At 39.5% G+C, this 24,372-nt stretch overlaps 1 protein-coding gene across 15 annotated transcripts in view; it reads right to left on the reverse strand.

Moving 5' to 3' along the window:
* RAD54L2 (RAD54 like 2) overlaps positions 1-24,372 on the reverse strand; it is a 244,199-nt gene that overhangs the window by 21,298 nt on the left and 198,529 nt on the right. For all 15 annotated transcript variants that reach the window (XM_077129156.1, XM_077129148.1, XM_077129150.1 and 12 more), the window contains 6 exons: positions 24,062-24,288; positions 23,083-23,265; positions 22,808-22,941; positions 21,359-21,555; positions 19,994-20,336; positions 19,352-19,529 (listed from right to left, as the gene is read on the reverse strand). In XM_077129156.1, coding sequence (XP_076985271.1) covers positions 19,352-19,529; positions 19,994-20,336; positions 21,359-21,555; positions 22,808-22,941; positions 23,083-23,265; positions 24,062-24,288 — 1,262 coding nt within the window. The remainder of the gene's footprint in view (positions 1-19,351; positions 19,530-19,993; positions 20,337-21,358; positions 21,556-22,807; positions 22,942-23,082; positions 23,266-24,061; positions 24,289-24,372) is intronic.

Raw genomic sequence — 24,372 nt, forward strand, 5'->3', positions numbered from 1 at the left:
TGAACAACTGTATGCCAACAAACTGGATAACCTAGATGAAATGGACAAATTCCTAGAAATACACAAACTACCTATAGTGATTCAAGAAGAAACAGAAGATCTCAACAAACCAATAACTAGTAAAGACTGAAAGTTTTCCCTGTAAGATCAGAAAGAAGATAATGATGCCTACTGTCACCACTATTCAATGTTGTGTTGGAAGTTTTAGCCAAAGCAATTCAGGCAAGAGAAAGAAATAAAAGATATCCAAATTGGAAAGGAAGAAGTAGAAGTTTTCCCTATTTTCAGATGACATATCCTATATAGAGAAAATCCTGAAAAATGGACAACAAAGCTCCTAGAGCAAATAAATGAATCCAAGAAAGTGGTAGAGTACCAAAATCAAAATGGAAAAACCACTTCTGTTCCTATATACAAGCAATGAACAACTGGAAAAAAAAATCAAGAAGAAATTTCACTTACAAGAGCAACAAAAAGAATGAATTATCTAGGAATGAATCTAACCCAGGATGTAAAGGACTTGTACACAGAAAACTACAACACATTGCTAAAAGAAATCAAAGACTTAAATAAATAGAAATTCTAAGTTCATGCATCAGAAGACTAAATATTAAGATATCAATTCTACTCAAAATGATTTACAGATTAAACATGATCCCAATGAAAATTCCAGCCAACTTTGCAGAAATGGAAAAGCCGGTTATCAAAATTTATTTGAAAGGATAAGGGGCCCTGAATAACCAAAAAGAAGAACAAAGTTGGAGTACTCACTTCTCAATTTTTAAAACTATTACAAAGCCATAGTAATCAAAACAGCATGGTACTGGTACAAGGACAGTATGTAGATCAGTGGAATCAGACTGAAAGTTCAGAAATCAAACCTCACATTTTTGGCCAACTGAAATTTGAAAAGGGTGCCAAGTCCACTCAATGGAGAAAGAACAGTCCCTTCAACAAATGGTGCTGAGAAAACTGGTTATGCAGGCATGAAGGAATGACGGTAGATTCCTACCTCACACCTTATTTTAAAATAACTCAAAATGAATTAAGACCTAAATATAAGAGCTAGAACTCCTAGAAGCAAACACAGGGAAGCAACTTCAGGACCTTATATTAGGCAACAGCTTCTTAGACTTTCAACCCAAAGCACAAACAATAAAAGAATATACAGGTGGGACATCCTTAAAATTAAAAACATTCATGCATCAAAGGACTTTGTCATGAAAGTCAAAGAACAGCCTACTCAGGCTCGCTGTCCTTCCCCTCTCTGTGTGGGACATGACTCTCAGGGCTGTGGACCCTTCTGGCAGCGTGGAACACGGATCCTTGAGTGAGCTGGGACTCAGCACCAGGGGATTAGGACGGCAGGGCCTTCTTGGCCAAAGAGGGGAGGAGAGAAATGGGACAGAATGGGGTGTTGATGGCTGAGAGGTTCCAAGCGGAGTCGGGAGGTTGTCCTGGGGGTTGTTCTTGCGCATCGGATGGATATCACTTTTTTGGTTGGGGTGTGTTGGAGAGGCCTGGAGGGAGGTGCCTGGGAGTGTGGAGCTGCGTTCCAGTGGCCATGTTTCCTAAAGATGATTGTATAATGATGTAACTTTCACAGTGTGACTGTGAAAACCTCGTGTCTGATGCTCCTTTTATCTACCTTATGGACAGAGGAGTGAAACATATGAATTGAACGTAAATGAATAGTGAGGGAACAAATGCTGAAATAGGTTTAGTAGATTGAAGTGCTGGTGGTCAGAGGGGGGCGGTGCGTGTATGAGTTTTTTTTCTGTTTTCTGTTTATTTCTTTTTCTGGATTGATGCGGATGTTCTGGGTGGTGATCATGGTGGTGAATACACGACTATATGATGAAAAAAAAAGAATGTCCGTATTGTGTGTTGATTGGTTTTGTTAATAAAAACTGAAGAAAAAAAAGAACAGCCTACTCAAGGGGGGAATTTTTGGAAAGCACATATCTCTTAAGGGTTTACTATCCAGAATATATTAAGAAAGACCTCAGAGCAACAATAAAAAGACAAACAACCCAATTTAAAAATGGGCAAAATACTTGAATAACATTTCTTCAAAGAAGACATATAAGTGGCCAAAAAGGACATGAAAAGATGCTCAACATCAGTGAAATGCAAATCAAAACCACAATGAGATACATCATTTCAAACCCACGAGAATGGCTACTACAAACAAAACAGAAAGTTACAAGTATTAGAGAAGATGTCGAGAAATAGGAACATTCCTTCATTGCTGGTGGGAATGAAAAATGGTGCAGTGGCTTTGGAAGAGAGTTTAGAAGTTTCTCAAAAAGTTAAGTATACAACTACAATATGACCCAGCAATTCTACTTCTAGGTATATACCCAAAAGAAATGAAAGCAGGGACCCAAAGAGATCTAGTCACACTGAAGTTCACGGGGGTATTATTCACAAATGCCAAAAGATGGAAGTAACCCAAGTGTTCATCATCTGATGGATGGATAAATAAATGTGGTATATACATATAATGGAATATCATTCAGTCATAAAAAAGGAATGAAATTCTGATATTCTGATATATGCAACATGGATGAATGCTGAAGACATCATGTTGAGCAAAATAAGCCAGATGCAAAAGGACAAATATTGTATGAGCTCAGTGACATGAAATAATTAGAATAAGCAAACTAATAAGAGTCAGAATCTAGAATACAGGTTACCAGGGGATGGGGTATATGCAGGGAATGGGGAGTTAATACTTAAATTGTATAGTTTCTATTTGGGGCATTATAATGGATGGTGGTGATGGTAGTACAACACTGTGAACATAATTAATAGCACTAACATGTATTTGTGGTTAAAAAGAGAAATTTTAGGTTGTATACATACTACTAGAATAAAAATTTTAAAAAAGAATCTGCATTCTTTTTCAAATAAAATAAAAATGTTCCTGGTTTTTTGTTTCACTGTATGGCTACAATCAGCTACTCAACTATGAAACAAGACCAATTTCTTCCTATAGGGAAAATGTCTACTGAGAGCTCAACCAAGTCAAACAGGCCCTTTATGAAGCAGGCCCCAAGTCAAACAGGTCCTTTATGAAGCAAATGTGAGCACTCAGCCAAATCAAAGTCAAGTTTGAGTTCATCAACCTGCTCATGAGGCTTTGCGCTAAAGACACTTGAGTCTTACTGTCCTCGAGCCACTGAAGCAAATCAGGATGCAAGACTTGTTAATCTGATTAAATGTAGAACTGAGGACTTCCAGGAAGATGGCAGAATATGATAGGCTGAATTCATCCCTACTCTGTGGAACAACTAGAAAAGTGACAGAAAAATGATTAGGACAGCAGTTCCAGGGTGCAAGTGACCAGAGAGGGACTTCTACACAATATAGAGAGATTGTGGATGAAAAAGCAGAGGAATCAGGCTGGAGAGACGGGGTGAGTGTGCTTGGTCCTGACTCCACCTGGGACAAGTAGTGGCACACAGGAAGGAGAGGGGCCACCCTCCACAGCTAGCATGGGAGATCTTTCCTCTCAGCTCCACTGCTGGGAGCTCCCATTGGGAACCCAGAAGTCAGCAGGTTTTCCTATGCACAGAGAACTTCCTGTCATTATACAAGGCCTGTCCACAACCCCTGAGACAGTCTGCTATGGGTGCCTGGTTTGTGGTAAAGACTGGGGACCCTTCTTTCAGGAGGAGGGGAGACAGAGTAGAGGTGGTCTGACATTTGACCGGCAAAAGAGATTCATTCACTGGATCCCACTCCCGCTTCCCTTTCCCCACAGAGGCCCAGAACTCTTAGGACTGACCAGGTAGAGAGGTGCAGCCGAGAGCCCTCAGGCATTCACTGACAGAAAGGCACAGCCAGGAAACTTCAGATATGTATGCACAGAGAGGAGCGGGCCAGAGCCCTCAGGCATACAAGAGCAGAGAGGCACAGCAAACAAAGTGAGCCAAGTGGAGTAGTGCTGCCAGGCTTTTCCAGGTTGACTGAGGGCAGGGGCAGTGGAAATAATCAGGCCCACGGTCCAAGGTCATCCCAAATGGTAGCCTGGTGACCACCAGACCCAAAGGGTCCACAGGTAGATTCTCCACCAAGGTGTACACTGCTCACCCCAGTCCCGGGTGTGCGGTTTTCTGTGTGCACCAAGACCAATGGCCTCTGTTGGAACTGCAGCTGGTCTCTATCCATGCTCAGCCCACTGATGCAGTCAGGGAGATGTGGGTGTGAGGGTAAAAAGAGACTCAAGAGAGCCCTCTGATGGGAAGACAAAGGAAGTGCAGTTTGGCAACCTGCCTATCTGCCTAATTCTCAACAAATCTTCAATTAGAGTTCACCTAATTGAATGTAGGCCTTGGTTTAGCAGGGAATTACCGAAAAACCAAGAACAAAAGGAGATCTTCAAAATACAAACCCAAGGAAATACAAAATCTTAGACAAGCGAGGGAAATCAACTTTATAAATAATCTTATCAAGATAATCAAATGCCCTGGAGCCGATAGAAAATCAAAAGCACATGAAGATGCAGATTATCGTGGCCCAGCAAAATAAACAAATCAAAACAGCAGAGGAGACACAGAATTTGGAACTAAGCAAAGACGTTCACACAAATCCCCTAAATAAATTCAACAGCATGGCTAATAACATAAAGGATATCAAGAAGACAGTAGAAGAATTTGAAAGAATACATAGAAAAATAGTGGATTCCCCAGAGATGAAAGATACTGTAGGCCAAATTGAAAATACTGTAGAGACACACAACAGCAGATGTGAAGAGGCAGAAGAAAGAATAAGCAAACTAGAGAACAGGATAACAGAATCTCAGCACACATAAGAACAAATGGCAAAAAAGATAGAAAAATTTGAATTGGATCTCAGGGAAATGGTGGACAACACAAAGCGCACAAATGTGTAAGAATTATCGAGTTTCAGTAGGAGAAGAAAAGAGTAAAGGGCTAGGAAGATGAGCTGATGAGATAATGGGGGAAAACTTACAAAAGACATAAATATGCAAATCAAAGTAGCCCAACCAACCCCAAATAGAATAAATCCAAACAGGCCTACTTCAAGACACATATTAATCAGTCTCTCAAATACTGAGAAGAAACAAAGTCCTGAAAGTAGCAAGAGAAAAATGATTCACCACATACAAGGGAAACCACATAAGACTACGTTCAGACTATACAACAGGCACCATGAAGATAAGAAGGCAAGCTATATTTAAGATTCTGAAAGAGAAAGACTGCCAGCCATGAATTCTTTATCCAGAAAAGTTGTCCTTCAAAAGTAAGGGAGGGGGCAGGCCACGATAGCTCAGCAGGCAGAGTTCTCGCCTGCCATGCCAGAGACCTGGGTTCGATTCCTGGTGTCTGCCCATGTGAAAAAAAAAAAACCAAAAAAAAAGTAAGGGGCGGGCCGCGGTGGCTCAGCGGGCAAGAGTGCTTGCCTGCCATGCCGGAGGACCTCGGTTCGATTCCCGGCCCCAGCCCATGTAAAAAACAAACAAACAAACAAAATATAATAAAACAAGAAAATGTTTAAAGATGTTTCCCTTTCTTCCTCCCTTCCTTCCTTCCATCCTTCCTTCGTTCTCTCTGTCTTTCCTTCCCTTCCTCCCTCTCTCTTAAAAAAAAAAAAAAAAAAAAAAAAAAAAAAAAAAAAGTAAGGGAGGGATGGGCAGGCCACAGTGAAAGGATTAATAAAATCAGAAGTTGGTTCTTTGAGAAAATCAATAAAATTGATGGACCCCTGGCTAGGATGACAAAGAAAAAAACAGAGGATGCAAATAAACAAAATGAGAAATGCCAGGGGTTGTTACCATGGTGTGCTGGTTTGAAAGGATGTATGTCCCCCAGAAAAGCCATGTTTTAACCTAAATCCCATTTCATAAAGGCAGAATAATCCCTATTCAATACTGTATGTTTGAAATTGTAATCAGATCATCCCCCTGGAGATGTGATTTAATCAAGAGTGGTTGTTAAGCTGGATTAGGTGATGATATGTCTCTACCCATTTGGGCGGATCTTGATAAGTTTCTGGAGTCCTATAAAAGAGGAAACATTTTGGAGAATGAAAGAGATTTGGAGCGAGCAGAGAATGCTGCAGCACAACGAAGCAGAAAGTCCACAAGCCAGCGACCTTTGGGGATGAAGAAGGAAAATGCCTACCGGGGAGTTTCATGAAACCAGAAACCAGGAGAGAAGAAGCCAGCAGATGACGCTGTGTTCGCCATGTGTCCTTTCAGATGAGAGAGAAACTCTGACTGTGCTCACCATGTGCCCTTCCACTTGAGAGAGAAATCCTTAACTTCATCGGCCTTCCTGAACCAACATCTTTTCCAGGATGCCTCAGATTGGACATTTTTGTTTTAATTGGGACATTTTCTTGGCCTTAGAACTGTAAACTAGCAACTTATTAAATTCCTCTTTTTAAAAGCCATTCTGTTTCTCATATATTGCATTTCAGCAGCTAGCAAACTACAACACATGGACACCAAAAAATTTTTAAAATCACAAGAGGATACTATGATCAATTATATGCCAACAAACTAGACAACTTACATGAAATGGAAAGATTCCTAGAAAAGTATGAACAACCTACTAACTAACTTGAGAAGAAACAGAAGATCTCAACAAACAAATAACAAGTAAAGAGATTCAATCAGTCACCAAAAGTCTTCCTACAAAGAAAAGACCATGGTCAGACAGCTTTCCGGGGAATTTGCCAAACATTTCAAAAAGAACTAACACCAATCTTGCTCAAACTCTTCCAGGAAACTGAGGAAAAAGGAACATTAACTCATTTTATGATGCTAACATCACTCTAATACCAAAACCAGATAAAGAGGCTACAAGAAAGGAAAACTACAGTCCAATCTCCCTGAAGAATAGATGCAAAAATTCTCAACAAAACACTTGCGAATCAAATCAAACAACACATTAAAAGAATTATACACTACGACTAAGTGGGGTTTATATCAGGAATGCAAGGGTGTTTCAACACAAGAAAATAAATCAATGTAATACAACACATTAACAAATCAAAAGGGAAAAATCACATGATCATCTCGATTGATGCAGAAAAAGCATTAAAAAAAATTCAACACCTTTTTCTGATAAAAGCATTCCAAAAGGTAAGAATCAAAGGAAACTTCTTCAACATGATGAAGGGCATATATCAAAACCCACAGCCAGCATCATATTTAATAGTCAGAGACTGAAAGCATTCCTTCTAAGATAGAGAACAAAACAAGGATGCCCACCATCACCACTATTATTCAACACCATGCTAGAAGTTCCTGCTAGAGCAATCAGGCAAGAAAAAGAAAGAAAAGGGATCCAAATTGGAAAGGAAGTAGTAAAACTTTTATTATTTGCAGATGACATGACCCTATACTTGAAAAAATCCCAAGAAACCTACGACAAAGCTAATTGAAATAGTAAACACATTCAGCAAAATGACAGGATACAAGACTAATGCACAAAAATCAGTAATGTTTCTATACAGAAGTAAAGACCTAATTGAGGAGACAATTAAGGCAAAAATTCAATTCAAAATAGCAACTAAAATAATCAAGTATTTAGGAATAACTTAACCAAGGATTGTACACAGAAAACTACATAAAAGTTTTCTTTAAAAGAAAGCACAGCAGATCTAAGTAGGTGGAAAGACATTCTGTGCTCTTTGATAGGAAGATTAAATGCTGTTAAGATGTGAATTCTACCCAACTTGATCTACCATTCAACACAATACCAATCAAAATTCCAACCAACTTGGAAGACACGGAAAAGCTAGTTACCAAATTTGCTTGGAAGGGAAAGAGACCTTGAATAGCCAAAAATATTTTAAAAAGAAGAAGAAAGTAGGGGGACAAACACTTCCAGATTTTAAAGCTTCTTATAAAGCCACAGTGACCAAAACAGCATGCCACTGGAACTAAGACAGACCAACTGAATAATGGAATTAAAATAAGAATACAAAAAAAGACTACCAAATCTATGGTCAACTGATCATCAACAAGGCCCCCGAAATCCACTGAATTGTGACAGAATAGTTTTTTCAAAAAATGGGCATGAGAGAAATGGTTATCAACAGCCAAAAGAATGAAAGAGGACCCTTACCTTATACCCTATACAAAAATTAATTGAAAGGAGGTCAGAGATCTAAATAAAAGAGCCAGTACCATAAAACTCTTAGAAGAAAATATAGTGAACTATCTCCAAGACCCAGTAATAGAAGGTAGCTTCTTAAACTTTACACACAAAGCACAAGCAATGAAAGAAAAAAAAAAGATAAACGGGAATTCCTCAAAATTTAATGCTTCTTGTGCCTCAAAGTACTTTGTCAAAAAGGCAGAGGTAGCTAACTCAATGGGAGAAAATATTTGGAAACCACATATTGGATAAGGGTTTGAGATCCAATATATATATAACGAAATCACAGAACTCAACAACAAACACTACAATTATAAAATAGGCAAAAGATATGAACAGAAATTACTCTAAAGAACAAATACAAATAGCTAAAAACCACATGAACAGATGTTCTTCTCCATTAGATAAGAGAAATGCAAATCAAAACCACAATGATTTATCATCTCACACCTATAAGAGTGGTTACTATTAAACAAACAGGAAAGTACAGATCTTGGAGAGGATATGGAGAAATTGGAACACTTATTCACTGCCAGTCGGAATGTATAATGGAACAGCAACTGTGAAAGACAGATTGGTGGTTCCTCAGAAAACAAAATATCAAGTTGCCCTACAACCAGGTAATACCACTACTCGGTGTATACGCAGAAGAGTTGAAAGCAGTGAAATGAGCAGACATTTGGACACTGATGTTCACAGCAGCATTATTCACAATTGCCAAAAGATGGAAACAAATGTTCATCAACAGACGAGTGAATAAACAAAATGTGTATTATACATATGATGGAATATTAGGCAGCATTAAGACGAAATGTAGCCTCAAACCCTGTGAAAACACGCATAAACCATGAGGACATAATGCTAAGTGAAATAAGTCAGACACAAAAGTATAAATAACGTATGGTTTTGCTAATATATACTTGGCAAAGGTAAACTCAGAGGCTTATAATATAGAATATGGGGACATAGAGATACACAGAAGCTAGAGATATGTGAATGCTTACCTGGTGAAATTGAACCTAAATGTATGGGAATGGATAGAAGCGATGGTAGTTCATTAGTGGGTTTATATGTAATACTGCCATACTGAAGGTGAATCTGATTGAAAGGGGTTGTATAGAGCCATGTATCTCACCGATTAACACTACAAATTTAAATAAGTTCTTGCAGGAACCAATTCACAGGTATGAATCTAATACAAAGAGTCGATAATAGGAGAGTATAGGGGAAAAACTAACTGCATGCTATGGCCTATAGTTCATAGGAAGACATTACCAGTAAAAGCAATACAACGGGTAAATAATTGGGGAGGGGGAGGAGGGACAAGAGCTAAGGGGAATTTTGGATTTTGTCTTTGGTGGGGGTGTATTTAGCTGCTATTTTTCTCTCTGGAGCAATGAAAATTGTCTGAAATTGAGACTGATGATGATAGTACAAGTAAGTAAGGAAACTTTGCAGCATGGATTGTTTATTTTGGACATGATGCCCAATGGATGAAGGTGACTAAAGGGTACAATAACTTAGAAGCAGAAAGGCAAACTATGGTATATATATATATATATATGGTAGAATATTGTGCACCTACAGAAAGGAATGAAGTTGTGAGCCATGCAACAAGGTAAATGAACTGTGGGGCTATTATGTGGTATAAAATAAGCCAGAAATGAAAGAACTAATATTGTATGGTTTTCTTTAGAAAATAATTACAAGAAAATTTGGGCCTAAATTGTAAGCTCTTACAGTAGTCACATTTATTCCTGAGATTTAACTGTTATTTCTAGATTCCGAGATGCTGGGTTATATGTGTACAACCTGGTATTTCCCTGGCACTTTGGATACTTATGTGATACCTAAGACACAGAGTTGGAGTTCTTCAGCTCTGAAACTCAGCATTGCTATATACAACTGTTAAAGAAACCAAAAAAGAGATTGGGCTTAAATTAGAGATAAGAATGAAGCCAATTTGGTTGGGACTAAGGTAAATCAGAATACAGGGTAAAGGAACACAGTGTCTGTATTTTAGAACTTTATCTACTGTGTGAGACAAAGAAAGAGACTTTTATTTTGTCCCAAACCTAGAGTTTCTGTAGCACACAATCTAACTGAGTATGTTTGCATGGTTCATTTAAACAACCCAAATACATGGAACCCAGAAAGGGTTCAAGGGCTTGTAATTCTGTACAGCTGAATGTAATATCCGGATACATCCCAGAGTATGTTGGGAAGATAACTCAAAAGGTTCAGCAAGGTCCCTTGAGGGACTGGATAAAAAAGATGGACCCGGGACTCGGCCAAGATGGCAGCTTAGTGCATGATTCAGTTAGTCCTCCAGAACAGCTACTAAATAACCAGGAACAGTACAGAACAGTTCCTGGGGCCACGTCAGTGACCGGACACACAGTGTACTCCACTGTGGACTAGCTGGACGGGCTGTGAGCCCACCCAGATTTGTGACTTCCCCAAGCCGTGGCGGCCGGCACCCCTCCCAGACAGGCTGCTTCCCAGAAGGGAAAGGAGGGAGACTTCAATAGCAGCAGGGGCTGAGTGCAACCAAACGTCAATTTGGAATTAATTAACAAATAATGACAACTAAAAATAGGCTTCCAGCTCAGGTGAACCTGGATAAAGCTGAGGTCGCTCATTTTTGCCCCAGTGCCAAGGGGGCAAGGAAGACAGAAAAGAAAAAAAAAAGAAACGGAGGTTTTTGTGGCTGTGTTTCTACAAAGGCTTGACTGCCTTTGGATACAGCAGCAGGACTTCCCAGGATGCAGCTGCGCCAGGCATAGGCAGAGACAAGTTTGTTTGAGGGCTTGTCTGGAGACTGCGTCTTCCCCAGGGGAGGGGTGAAGCCCAACTCAGGTGGAATCCGTCCCTTTAGGAATTCAGACACCAGGGCTTGGTAATTTGAAGCCATTAAAACCAGCCTACAACCTTCTCCTCTGTCTCCACCATGCCCCCAGCAGGGAGAATCTACCAAAGTTAAAGGTACCACATCATCTTATGCTGGTGGAACCAGCAGGCAGACGAGTGTCACATACTGGGCAGGATAAGAAAAACAGAGTCCAGAGACTTCATAGGAAATTCTTTCAACCTGCTGGGTCTCATCATCATGGAAAACCGACACAGGTGACTCTTTCCTTCTGACAGGAGGCCAGTTTGGTCTGGGAAAATCCGGCTGGGGTCTATAATATCTAAGCAGACCCTCCTAAGAGTGTGTGTGTGGGGGGGGAAGGCACCATACAGGCAGAACAAGAAACAAGAACTTGAAAAATTCTCCTCTGTTAAACAAAACCTAAGCTGGAGGTCCAGAATGTGAAAGAACAGACATAACAAATTCATCCAGCAAGAAAACCCTAGGTAAAAGAAGTGAAAACAATCTCCAGAATAAACTAATTAGGGTAATTAAATGCCTAGATGCCTGCAAAAAATAAATCACACTAGGAAAGTTGAAGAAATGGCCCAGTCAAAGGAACAAACTAACAATTCAAATGAGATACAGGAGTTGAAATGATTAATTCAGAATATACAAACAGACCATGGAGAACCTCATCAAAAATCAAATCAATGAATTGAGGGAGGATATAAAGAAGGCAAGGAATGAGCAAAAAGAAGAAATCGAAAGTTTGAAAAAACAAATCACAGAACTTATGGGAATGAAAGGCACAGCAGAAGAGATGAAAAAAAACAATGGAAACCTACAATGTCAGATTTCAAGAGGCAGAAGACAGGATTAGTGAACTGGAGGATGGAACATCTGAAATCTGACAAGCAAAAGAAAACATAGGGAAAAAATTGGAAAAATAGGTGCAGGGACTCAGGGAATTGAACGATAATATGAAGCGCATAAATACACGTGTTGTGGGTGTCCCAGAAAGATCGGAGAAGGGAAAAGGAGGAGAAAAACTAATGGAGGAAATTATCACTGAAAAATTTCCAACTCTTATGAAAGACAAAAACTTACAGATCCAAGAAGTACAGCATACCCCTAAAAGAACAGATCCAAATAGACATACTCCAAGACACTTACTAATCAGAATGCAAGAGGTCAAAGAAAAAGAGAGAATTTTGAAAGCAGCAAGAGAAAAGCAATCCCTCACATACAAGGGAAGCCCAATAAGGCTACGCATAGATTTCTCAGCAGAAACCATGGAGGTGAGAAGATAGTGGGATGATATATTAAAATTACTAAAAGAGAAAAACTGCCAACCAAGAATTCTATATCCAGCAAAACTGTCCTTCAAAAATGAGGGGGAAATTAAAACATTTTCAGACAAAAAAATCACTGAGAGAATTTGTGACCTAGAGACCAGCTCTGCAAAAAATACTAAAGGGAGCACCAGAGACAAATATGAAAAGACAGAAGAGAGAGGTGTAGAATAAAGTGTAGAAATGAAGACTATCAGTAAAGGTAAAAAGAAGGAAAATTAGATATGACATATAAAATTCACAAGGCAAAATGGTAGAAGAAAGTACTACCCATACAGTAATAACACTAAATGTTAATGGATTAAACTCCCAAGTTAAAAACATAGACTGGCAGAATGGATTAAAAAACAGGACCCATCTATATGCTGTTTATAGAAAATACATCTTAGACACAAGGATAAACATCAGTTGAAAGTGAAAGGTTGGGAAATGATATTTCATGCAAATAACAATCAGAAAAGCGCAGGAGTAGCTAATATACAACAAATTAGACTTCAAATATAAAACAGTTAAAAGAGACAAAGAAGGACACTATGTATTAATAAAAGGAACAATTCAGCAAGAAGACATAACAATCATAAATATTTATGCACCGAGCCAGAATGCTCCAAAATACATGCAGCAAACTCTGAAAACACTGAAAAGGGAAACAGAAAATAGACACATCTACTATAATAGTTGGAGACTTCAATTCACCACTCTCGTCAATGGACAGAACATCTAGACAGAGGATCAATAAAGAAACAGAGAATTTGAATAATACAATAAATGAGCAGGACTTAACAGACATTTAAAGAACATTACACCCCACAACAGCAGGATACACCTTTTTCTCAAGTGCTCATGGATCATTCTCAAGGATAGACCTATGCTGGGTCACAAAGCAAGTCTCAATAAATTTAAAAAGACTGAAATCAAACAAACACTTTCTCAGATCATAAAGGAATAAAGTTGGAAATCAATAACAGGCAGAGTGTCAGGAAATTTATAAACATGTGGAGGCTCAACAACACACTCTTAAACAACCAGTGGTTCAAGGAAGAAATTACAAGAGAAATCAGTAAATATCTTGAGGCAAAGGAAAATGAAAACACAACATATCAAAACTCATGAGACGCAGCAAAGGCAGTGCTAAGAGGGAAATTTATTCCCCTAAATGCCTATATCAAGAAAGAAGAAAGGGTAAAAATTGAGGAATTAACTGTCCACATGGAAGAACTAGAGAAAGAACAGCAAATTAACCCCAAAGCAAGCAAAAGGAAAGAAATAATGAAGATTAGAGCCGAAATAAATGAACATGAAAACAACTGAGAAAACCAACAAAACAAGAAGCTGGTTCTATGAGAAAATCAATATGACTGATGAACCCTTAGCAAGACTGACAAAAAGAAGAGAGGGTATGCAAATAAATAAGATCAGAAATGGAAGAGGAGACATAACCACTGACCCCACAAAAATAAAGGAGGTAATGAGAGGATACTATGAACAACTTTATGCTAATAAACTAGACAATGTAGATGAAATGGACAACTTTCTAGAAAGGCATAAAAAACCAACTTTGACTCGAGAAGAAACAGACAAACTCAACAAACCACCGATCACAAGTAAAGAAATTGAATCAGTCATTAAAAAGCTCCCTAAATAGAAAAGTCCAGGACCAGATGGCTTCTACCAAACATTCCAGAAAGAATTAGTACCAATCCTGCTCAAACTCTTCAAAAAAACTGAAGAGGAGGGAAAGCTACCTAACTCATTCTACGAAGCCAACATCACTCTCATACCAAAGCCAGACAATTTTAAGAAAAGAAAACTAAAGACCAATCTCTCTAATGAATAGATGCAAAAATCCTCAACAAAATTCTAGCAAACCAAATCCAGCAACACATTAAAAGAATTATACATCATGACCAAGTAGGATTAATTCCAGGTATGCAAGGATGGTTCAACATAAGAAAATCAATTAAGGTAATACACCATATCAACAAATCAAAGCAGAAAAATCACATGATCATCTCAATTGACGCAGAGAAGGCATTTGACAAGATTCAACATCTTGTCATAAGGATAGGAATACAAGGGAACTTCCTTAAAATGATAGAGGGAATATATGAAAAACCCACAGCTAATATCATCCTCAATGGGGAAAAATTGAAAACTTTCCCCCTAAGATCAGGAACAAGACAAAGATGTCCACTATCACCACTGTTACTCAACATCGTGTTGGAGGTTCTAGCCAGAGCAATTAGACAAGAAAAAGAAATACAAGGCATCGAAATTGGAGAGGAAGAAGTAAAACTATCACTGTTTGCAGACGATATGATACTATACGTCGAAAACCCGGAAAAATCCACAACAAAACTACTAGAGCTAATAACTGAGTACAGTAAAGTAGCAGGTTACAAGATCAACACTCAAAAATCTGTAGAGTTTCTATACAATAGTAATGAACAATCTGAGGGGGAATTCAAGAAAAGAATTCCATTTATAATCACAACCAAACAATAAAATATTTAGGAATAAATTTAACTGAAGAGACAAAAGACTATACAAAGAAAAGTACAAGAAACTGCTAAAAAAAAATCACGGAAGACCTAAATAGATGCCAGGGCATACCGTGTTCATGGATAGGAAGACTAAATAAAGTTAAGATGTCAATTCTATCTAAATTGATTCACAGATTCAATGCAATACCAATTAAAATCCCAGAAACTTACTTTTTAGAAATAGAAAAATAAATAACCAAATTTATCTGGAAGGGCAGGGTGCCCCGAATAGCTAAAAGTATCCTGAGGAAAAAAAATGAAGTGGGAGGTCTCACGCTACCTGACTTTAAGGCATATTATGAAGCTACAGCGATCAAACAGCATGGTACTGGCATAAAGATAGATATACTGACCAATGGAATCAAATAGAGTGTTCAGATATAGACCCTCTCATCTATGGACAACTGATCTTTGATAAGGCAGTCAAGCCAACTCACCTGGCACAGAACAGTCTCTTCAATAAATGGTGCCTAGAGAACTGGATATCCATATGCAAAAGAATGAAAGAGGACCCATACCTCACACCCTATTCAAAAGTTAACTCAAAATGGATTAAAGACCTAAACATTAGATCTAAGACCATAAAACTGTTAGAAGAAAATGTAGGGAAATATCTTAAAATCTTATATTAGAGGCAGTTTTCTAGACCTTACACCCAAAGCAAGAGCATTTGAATAAATAAATAAATGGGAACTCCTTAAAATTAAACACTTTTGCACATCAAAGAACTTCATCAAGAAAGTAAAAAAAACAGCCTACACAATGGGAAACAATATTTGGAAACGACACAGCAGATAAAGGTCGTTTATCCAGAATTTATAAAGAGATTGTTCAACTCAACAACAAAAAGACAGCCAACCCAATTACAAAATGGGCAAAAGACTTGAACAGACACTTCTCAGAAGAGGAAATACAAATGGCCAAATGGCACATGAAGAGATGCTGAACTTCCCTGGCTATTAGGGAAATGCAAATCAAAACCACAATGAGATAACATCTCACACCCACCAGGATGGCCATTATCAATAAAACAGAAAATGACAAGTGCTGGAGAGGATGTGGAGAAAGAGGCACACTTATCCACTGTTGGTGGGAATGTCAAATGGTACAACGCTGTGGAAGGCAGTTTGGCGGTTCCTCAAAAAGCTAAATATAGAATTGCCATAGGACCCGGTAATACCATTGCTAGGTATCTACTCAGAGGACATGGGGGCAAGGACACAAACAGACATTTGCACATCAATGTTTATAGCAGCATTATTTACAATTGCCAAGAGATGGAAACAGCCAAAATGTCCATCAACAGATGACTGGCTAAACAAACTGTGGTATATACATATGATGGAATATTATGCAGCCATAAGACAGAATAAATTTAGGAAGCATGAAACAACATGGATGGACCTTGAGGACATTATGCTGAATGAGATTAGCTAGAAACAAAAGGACAAATACTGTATGGTCTCACTGAGATGAACTGACATTAGTGAATAAACTTGGAGAATTTTGTTGGTAACAGAGACCATCAGGAGATAGAAATAGGATAAGATATTGGGTAACTGGTGCTGAAGGGATACAAATTGTACAATAGAACTGAATGTAAAAACTCAGAAATGGACAGCACAATACTACCTAACTGTAATACAATTATGTTAAAACACTGAATGAAGCTGAAAGTGAGAATGGTAGAGAGAGGAGGGCTGAGGGCCCAAATGAAATCAAAAGAAAGACAGACAATAAAGATTGAGAAGGTATAATCTAGGAATGCCTAGTGTATAATGATAGTGACTAAAGGTACAAATTTTAAAAATGTTCTTGCATGAGGAAGAACAAAGGAATGTCATTACTGCAGGGTGCTGAAAATAGATAGTAATTAATATTTTAAAATTTCAAACTATGTGTGAGACTTAAGCAAAAAATGTTTATTTGGTACAAAATTTATATTTTTATTAGTGCATTTCCTAATATAACTTATGTAGACAGGTTAACTGAACACCATGAACACATGGAACCTTGAGTAGGATATGAGATTTTGTTGGTTTGTCCAGAGTGATGCCCCGATAAATCCCAGAGTGATTTAAACAGTAAATAAAAAAGTACTTGCAAAGTCCCCTTCGGGAAATGGTGAGAACAGGGGAAAATTCAACTTTCCCAAGTTGAATTTTTGATATTCTCACAAGCAGTGTGGACAGACATATCTGTAGGCTGAGTCCCCAGTCTTGGGGTTTGTTCATATGAAACTTAACCCCACAAAGGATAGGTCAAGCCTACTTAAAATTAGGCCTAAGAGTCACCACCAAGAGAACCTGTTTTGTTGCTCAGATGTGCCCTTCTCTCCAGCCAACACAACGAGCAGTCTCACCACCCTACCCCTCTCTACATGTGACTCCCAGGGGTGTGGACCTTCCTGGCAATGTGGGACAGAAATCCTAGAATGAGCTGCGACTCAGCATGAAGGGATTGAGAAAACCTTCTCAACAAAAAGGGGGGGAAGAGTGAAATGAGACAAAATGTCAGTGGCTGAGAGATTCCAAACAGAGTTGAGAGGTTATCCTGGAGGTTATTCTTACGCATTAAGTAGATATCACCTTTTATTCAAGATGTAATAGAGAGGCTGGAGGGAACTGCCTGAAAATGTAGAGCTGGGTTCCAGTAGCCATGTTTCTTGAAGATGATTGTATAATGATATAGCTTTCACAATGTGACTGTGTGATTATGAAAACCTTGTGTCTGATGCTCCTTTTATCTACCTTGTCAACAGACGAGTAGAACATATGGAATAAAAATAAATAATACGGGGAATGAATGTTAAATTTAGTTTGAAATGCTAATGATTAATGAAAGGGAGGGGTAAGGTGTATGGTATGTATAAATTTTTTTTCTGTTTTTGTTTTATTTCTTTTTCTGAAGAGATGCAAATGTTCCAAGAAATCATCAAGATGATGAATATGCAATTATGTGATGATATAGTGAACTACTCATTATATATGTAGAATGGAATGATCAAAATCAAAAACATAAAAAAAAAAAGTTAAATCAAAAGAAAAAAAAATATGGAGCTGTTAAGTTTTCCCATCTGGGAAACCCTTCAAACCTGTCTCAAACACTAGGGACTCCCATGTCAATAGGCCAAGTCCTTGACCTTACTCTTATTAAACTTATTTCTGTAACAGAAAAGCTAAGCCTACCTATAATTATGCATGAGAGCTAATTCCAGATAACCTCTTTTGTTGCTCAGATGTGGCCTCTCCCTCTCTAAGCCCAACTCTGCAAGTAAAATCATTACTCTCTCCTCTATATAGGAAATGACTTCCAGGGCTGTGAACCTTCTTGGCAACATGGGACACGACTCCCAGGGATGAGCCTAAACCTAGCACCATGGGATCGACAATGCCTTCCTGACCAAAAGGGGGAAAAGAAATGTAACAAGGTTTCAGAGGCTAAGAGAGTTCAAATGGAGTCAAGAAGCAACTTTAGAGGCTTCACCTCCATATTAATTGCCAAGGTTTGCCAAACCCCAACTAACATCATTCTTGTTAACCCTAAAGAACCACCAGGGCTCTATCTGAGATATGATAAAAGTTGTATGCACTAGTTTTACTTTTCAGAAGCCTAAACTCTGCAGAAGTTTCCTAGGTTGGCTATGTCCTGAAACCTAGAGGTGCCAGTCTCCAAGAACATCAACCAGTTCCATCCCCATCCCATACTGTCAACACCCCTTTGCAATGTGAAAAAAGTTGGAATGGGCATAATCCAGATATACCTAAAGATTGGGAGAAAGATCAAAGGAGAAGGAGGAGTTCTAACAGAGAGGTTAGGATTTAACAAATGAGTACTGACTGCTGAATCATTATACTGATATTTCTTTAGTCTCCAGTCTCTTGGAGCAGCTTGAAGAAAACGTGAAATTGTGGCACTATAACCTATACCAAACTTTGAAATCTGTTCTATAACTAACTGTTAAAATCTACTTTGAAATTTGTTGCTTTTTTGTATATATATTTCACAATAAAAAATGTTGAAAATATATATATATATAACTGAATGTAATTATTCCCTATAACCTAGGCTATGCATTTCTTAAATCCTAATTATATTAGTGTCATAATGTTCCTCCAGCACCCCCCTTTTCAAGGTGAAAAAAATCAGCTGAAAAAGGAAGTGATTTCTCAGCTCTGAAATTAACTGCACAGCCATCCAAGCTCCTGCACATATGATTTGGATAAGCTGTATAACTGCTGGGGACACCATTTACATTAGAATTTATGAGTGGCACCCCCTAGGATTGGTGCAGTACACAGTTTCTACATCTTTCTTTGGTGTACCTAATCCTCCAAGTACAGTCCATTGAAGTGGCCCACTTACGCTTTAGTTTTTCATCAAGGATTCCTAGTAAGAGTAATTCTCTCATAACTATGTGCTTCCTTTGACCCAGTCTCAGCCTTCCCTGAAGCCCCAACCCACCTTGCAGCACACACAGAAAGCTTTAAGGGGATTCAGCCCCAGCCAGCCACTGCTACCACAGTCCCGGAAGCGGTCCATGAACTGTGTATATAAATCTCGCTGGATCCTAGAAAGCCGCACCAGGATCACATTTTCTTCCTTGGCAGGGAGATGAATCTTCAGCACAGTATGCCCTCTCCTGTAGAGGCAGAGATCAAGAAGTGGCAAAGCAAGCAGTGTAGCCAGGAGGGGTCAGTGAGGGATAAAACCAGAACCACCACAATCCTGCCAAACCTCCCTCTTGAGGATCTTAAAACACAAACTGCAGCACAAACTGCAGCCATGTAATAATGAGTACTGGCTTCAGCAACCATCAAGAAGAAACATTAGAATGCTTGCTCTGTCTTGCTTCTCTCATAAGTAAGGCGGGTGTTCATAGTGACTTCAAAAATAAAGTTTTGAGAGAAGCACAATTAGGCCGAACATTGAGAGGACTGAAAGTGGACATACACAATTTGTTAGCTATTCCAAAAAGGAAAGTTTATCACTGTCTCACTAGGAAGGGGCCCTCCCATTATAATATCTCTCCACTCATAATAGCCTCAGCTCTTGTACCAGGGGTTCTCGCAGGGTTCAGAAAGTAAGGGCTGGAGGATGGCTCACCGCTGCACAAAGCCCTCCAGGAGGCTATGCAGGACGTGGCTCCGGTACCGCATGAGGCGGACATCCTGAGGTGTGCTGTCGATACACTGTCCATTCAGAATGGGACGCTCAAACATGTTGCTAAACTCCTGCCGGGTGCCAAGGAAGTCTGGGCGCACAAAGTCCACCATGCACCAGTATTCAATGAGGTTGTTTTGAAGGGGGTACCCGGTCAGCACCACCCGACGGCGGGAGCGAATGTTCTTCAGGGCCTGTGAGGTGCTGGCCTGGCAGTTTTTGATACGGTGTCCCTCGTCACAGATCACCACATCAGGGCCAGGGCGGCATAAGGCCTTTTCAAACTCTAGGGAGGGAAGAGGATCCGAAGTCAGAGGGTGAGAGGGTCTGTTCTTAGGCAATAATATGAGAAGGAGGGGTGGCCTGGAGGAGACAGAAGAAATGAAGGAAGCAGGAAAGCAAGAGTCAGCCCCCATTAGTGAAAGGGAGCCAGCCATCTAAGCTTCTGCACATATAATTTGGTCTGCTGACTCTTATAATAATGATACCTTTTTTCCTGTCCTCTTATTTTTATCTCTTTAAGCTGAGAGTGAAACTAATTTGCATTCCTAGAGCTTACACCAACTGGACAGCAGAGAGTGAGACTTATGGACTACCAGCCTAGCATTAAAAATGTATCCGGATGAAACCAGGTGGGAATAATCCAAATACGTCAGTAGGCTCTCACCACTGCTAGTATCTTGACTTCCTCTGAAGGCTGGCTGATGGGAACACTTAAAGGACACCTTGCACTTATTTACCAGTTATTGGTAAATGACAACTTCATCTCAGCTCTATCACAAAACAAAATTAGAATACAGACTCACAGATTAAATAACCTCTGCATCCTTAAAAACTTTCCTTCCCAAAAGAGCAAAGTCCCCTTAAAAGAAGAGAACTAGAGCTATGAGAGGAATAGCTTATACTAAAAACAGGATTAAACATTTTATTATAAATTCACAAACAGTTATTACTACTCTGTCTGTATACTGGTTATTAAAACACTTTACAAACTTTTTTTAATATTGTCTCAAAATATCTCTAGAAAGTGGTAATGGGAGAGGTTATTCTCCCAATAAGTTCTATGACAGAAATAGGGCCAGACGAGCAGAGGAGTCAGTCTGTGGACTGATCTAACAGGAACTCCACCGCCTGCAAAGGCAGCAGTACCTTCTAACAGCCAGTGGTGGTCGTCTTGGAGACAAAGATTTCTGGTGCATGACAACTCACATCAATTAAGTACTTCACACCTAACTGGGTGCTATTAGCAGACACTATTTTTTTTTTCCTGAAACACCCCCAAGAGCATACCCACGATAGGCTGCCCACCTCTCCGAAATTCTTGCTGCCGATCTTCCTCATCCAGATCAATGATGACTGGGTGAGAACGTTTCTTGGTTTTCTTTGGTCTACCCAAGGCAAAGGATTTCTTCAGGGTGAGAAGTCTGTACATTTCATACCCCATCAGCAGAACCCCGCCCTCTGATACCCAATCAGCCATCACTTTAGCACGAGCTGCCATCGTCCTGCAAGAGTGAACAGAGAAAATTGTGTGATATGTGTACTAAATCTCAAGAAACTTGTTAAAAAAAAGGTCTATAGAGAGAAAATATCAGAGCTTTCCACTGCTCCCCAACAAGCATTCCTCACAATCAAAGCTTTAGATATATATTCATAATTCCTCATTGTCAAAGACTTCATGGCAGAAGTACAAGGCTAGCTAACTACCCAAGGTCTTTCACGGAATCCTAGAGAGACTAACTGCATGGAGGATGGACTGGGTCATTGCTGATGGTTAAATGTAAGAAAACACAGTAATTCAATGGCAAAGGGCAAATGAAAATGATCCACCTCTTGGATGCACATACACATTATAGTTTTGACATTTGAGGGTACGTTTCAAGTTACCTGTTTGAGAAATACAAGGTAGAAAAAGGAAGGGTGACATTTTGCATTTTACCTGCCCAGGCTCTGGCGAATACAGAGCTAAAATCCAGTAAAAGGGGAAGAGTAATAAAGACCATATGACCTTCAGCATGGTCACTCCACTCCTAAACAACTATGCCCTGTCTGTATTAACTGCATGTAGTTTGTCCTGGAATCCAAGCAAAGCAAAGCAGGTAATCAATCACCTGTGGGGCCACTCACAGTCTCTTCACCTTGATGTATGTGGCCCAACATCATAAAAGATAGCTTCTACAAAAAGGGAAGTCTACCTTCTTAATTACCCATGCCAAGAAAGGGAAAGGGTAGCATGGATAGCTGACTTGGACTAAGAAATAACTCCAGATTTCTGGAAGTCAAGTTTCTTAATGGAATGGAAATACAAATAATTTTATGTAAATCTAAAACAAAAAACAAGGTTTTAGCACCTTTCACAGCTTTGGAAAATGTACCACTAAAAGCCAACTGTAGATCAGTACTTAAAAGAGGAGAATGGTGGTTAGGTTTCTAAGAAAAGAGAAATGTAAAAAGTAAAAAGTTAGGAAATTAAATTATTATACACGTAGGAAAATGTGACCATGCATACAGATTTTCAGCATATAGAAGTATCCTCAGACAAAAATCAAGAACTCTCTTAGGCTACATTAACTCCAGCTTTACTGAAAAACTATGTAAAGAAAAAACAAACAGCAAGATCAGAGAGAGAGATGCAACAAGAATCGAAAAAGCATTATGGGAGTTTGTGGCACATACCCAAACAGACTACCTTGACTTCTAGCTCCCCAGCAGAAGTCTGAAAGGAAAGGGACAGAGATAAGAGGGAAGGCCACCTACTTGTGCTCATCATTCAAGATGTGGACTTTAAAGAATCGGGGCTGTATTTCTTCAGGCTTGTTGTCAGCTGGAAGGGCTTCGGGAGCTGGGAGCCACATGTTGAACTCTGCCAGCCAATTCTGTAGAGTATTAACCTGTCAGAGAGCCATGTTCAAAAAGAGGATTTTAAGGAATATGCTCAGATCTGAGTTCATGAGACTTTCTTGCTTTCAGTAAAGGCATTAGCCCAGAGCTCTTCAGAGCAGTCATTAAATAGAAACTTCCCAAATTCTTACCGGCACAATGGCAAGAACAGTTTTGGCTGGTGTGTGGCGAAAGAGGACATCAATGAAGGAGATCACCTGCAAAGTTTTCCCCAGACCCATGCTGTGGGCCAGTATACAGCCAAAACCACTGCTGGTCTTAAACCTCTCCAGGGACTCCACCAGGTTATCATACAAGAACCGGATCCCACCAATCTGACAAAGGACACACATGAACAAATGTCAGGGCTGGAAGACACCACAACTCTAGGTTTACTCTCTGGTATTAGTGCTAGTTAAGTAAATGAGCTGGCATTATAGCAGACAGCTGGTGTGGATGACTGCTCTACTGGTTGGTTGGTGACAGTCTTCTTGGAGAAAACACTGAAAAGTATTTACTGAGTACAATATCCCATCTGATAGAAGAATTTATAGTACTAAATTCCTGACAGGGTCTTTTGCTCAGGCTTGGCCTGGTTGTCCTAAACCTTGGGGAGCTCAACCCCTCAAGGCAGCTCATTCTATGCAGGCAGTTCAAGTTCTTATGCTAAGTCAACCTCTGCCTTAACAGAACTTCCTCCCGCTGGCCCTTGTTCCAGGCTCTGGGATCAACATTGACAAAGTCTGCTCCCTCCTCTCTATCATAAAGTCCTTCTGCCTCTCATGTCTCTTCTGGAACCGTAACTTCCTGATCAAAGCACTGCTCTCCACAGAACATCTCAATCAGTCTAGTTGATCTCTCAGAAGAAGACTCAAGATTATTAAGCCAAGAGATCGAGAACCTCCTATATGAAAAAGCAAACCTAAGACTTGTCTCTTCCCTTTCCCCAACCTTTTCTACTGGTCAGAAATCCTGAAACATTAACTTGTAGGGGTAAGGATATGACCTTTCCAATAGCTCTTGGTACTAAACAAGTATTTCCATGCTTTTATACTAATTAGCCACCAGCAAACAGTGTTAACATCAAGAGAGCAGAATGGATTAGGAGAGGAGAGTCAAGATTTGCTCTACCTGATGAGGTTTCACTGCCCGTGCCAACTGTGGAGCCAGGAAGACATTCTCCTCCTCTGGAGGGTGATTCAAGTTGACAAGGACCCGCCCCAGAGCATCACGCTGGTTTAAGACGTCATTCACATGGGTGCCACCCTTCTCCTCTTCCTCATCCTCCTCACTAACAGACTCACTGCTGTCCACAATATGCAGTGTGTCCTCCTCTCCAGAGCTAAGTTCAATCACCTCTGAGACAACAACAACAAAAAAAAACAGGAACAGCGATAATTTACTTCCTATTATCAGAAAAGAAGAGCATGGAAACTTAGAGA

Source organism: Tamandua tetradactyla, chromosome 15, assembly GCF_023851605.1.
Source record: "Tamandua tetradactyla isolate mTamTet1 chromosome 15, mTamTet1.pri, whole genome shotgun sequence".
In the NCBI taxonomy this organism is placed as follows: domain Eukaryota; kingdom Metazoa; phylum Chordata; class Mammalia; order Pilosa; family Myrmecophagidae; genus Tamandua; species Tamandua tetradactyla.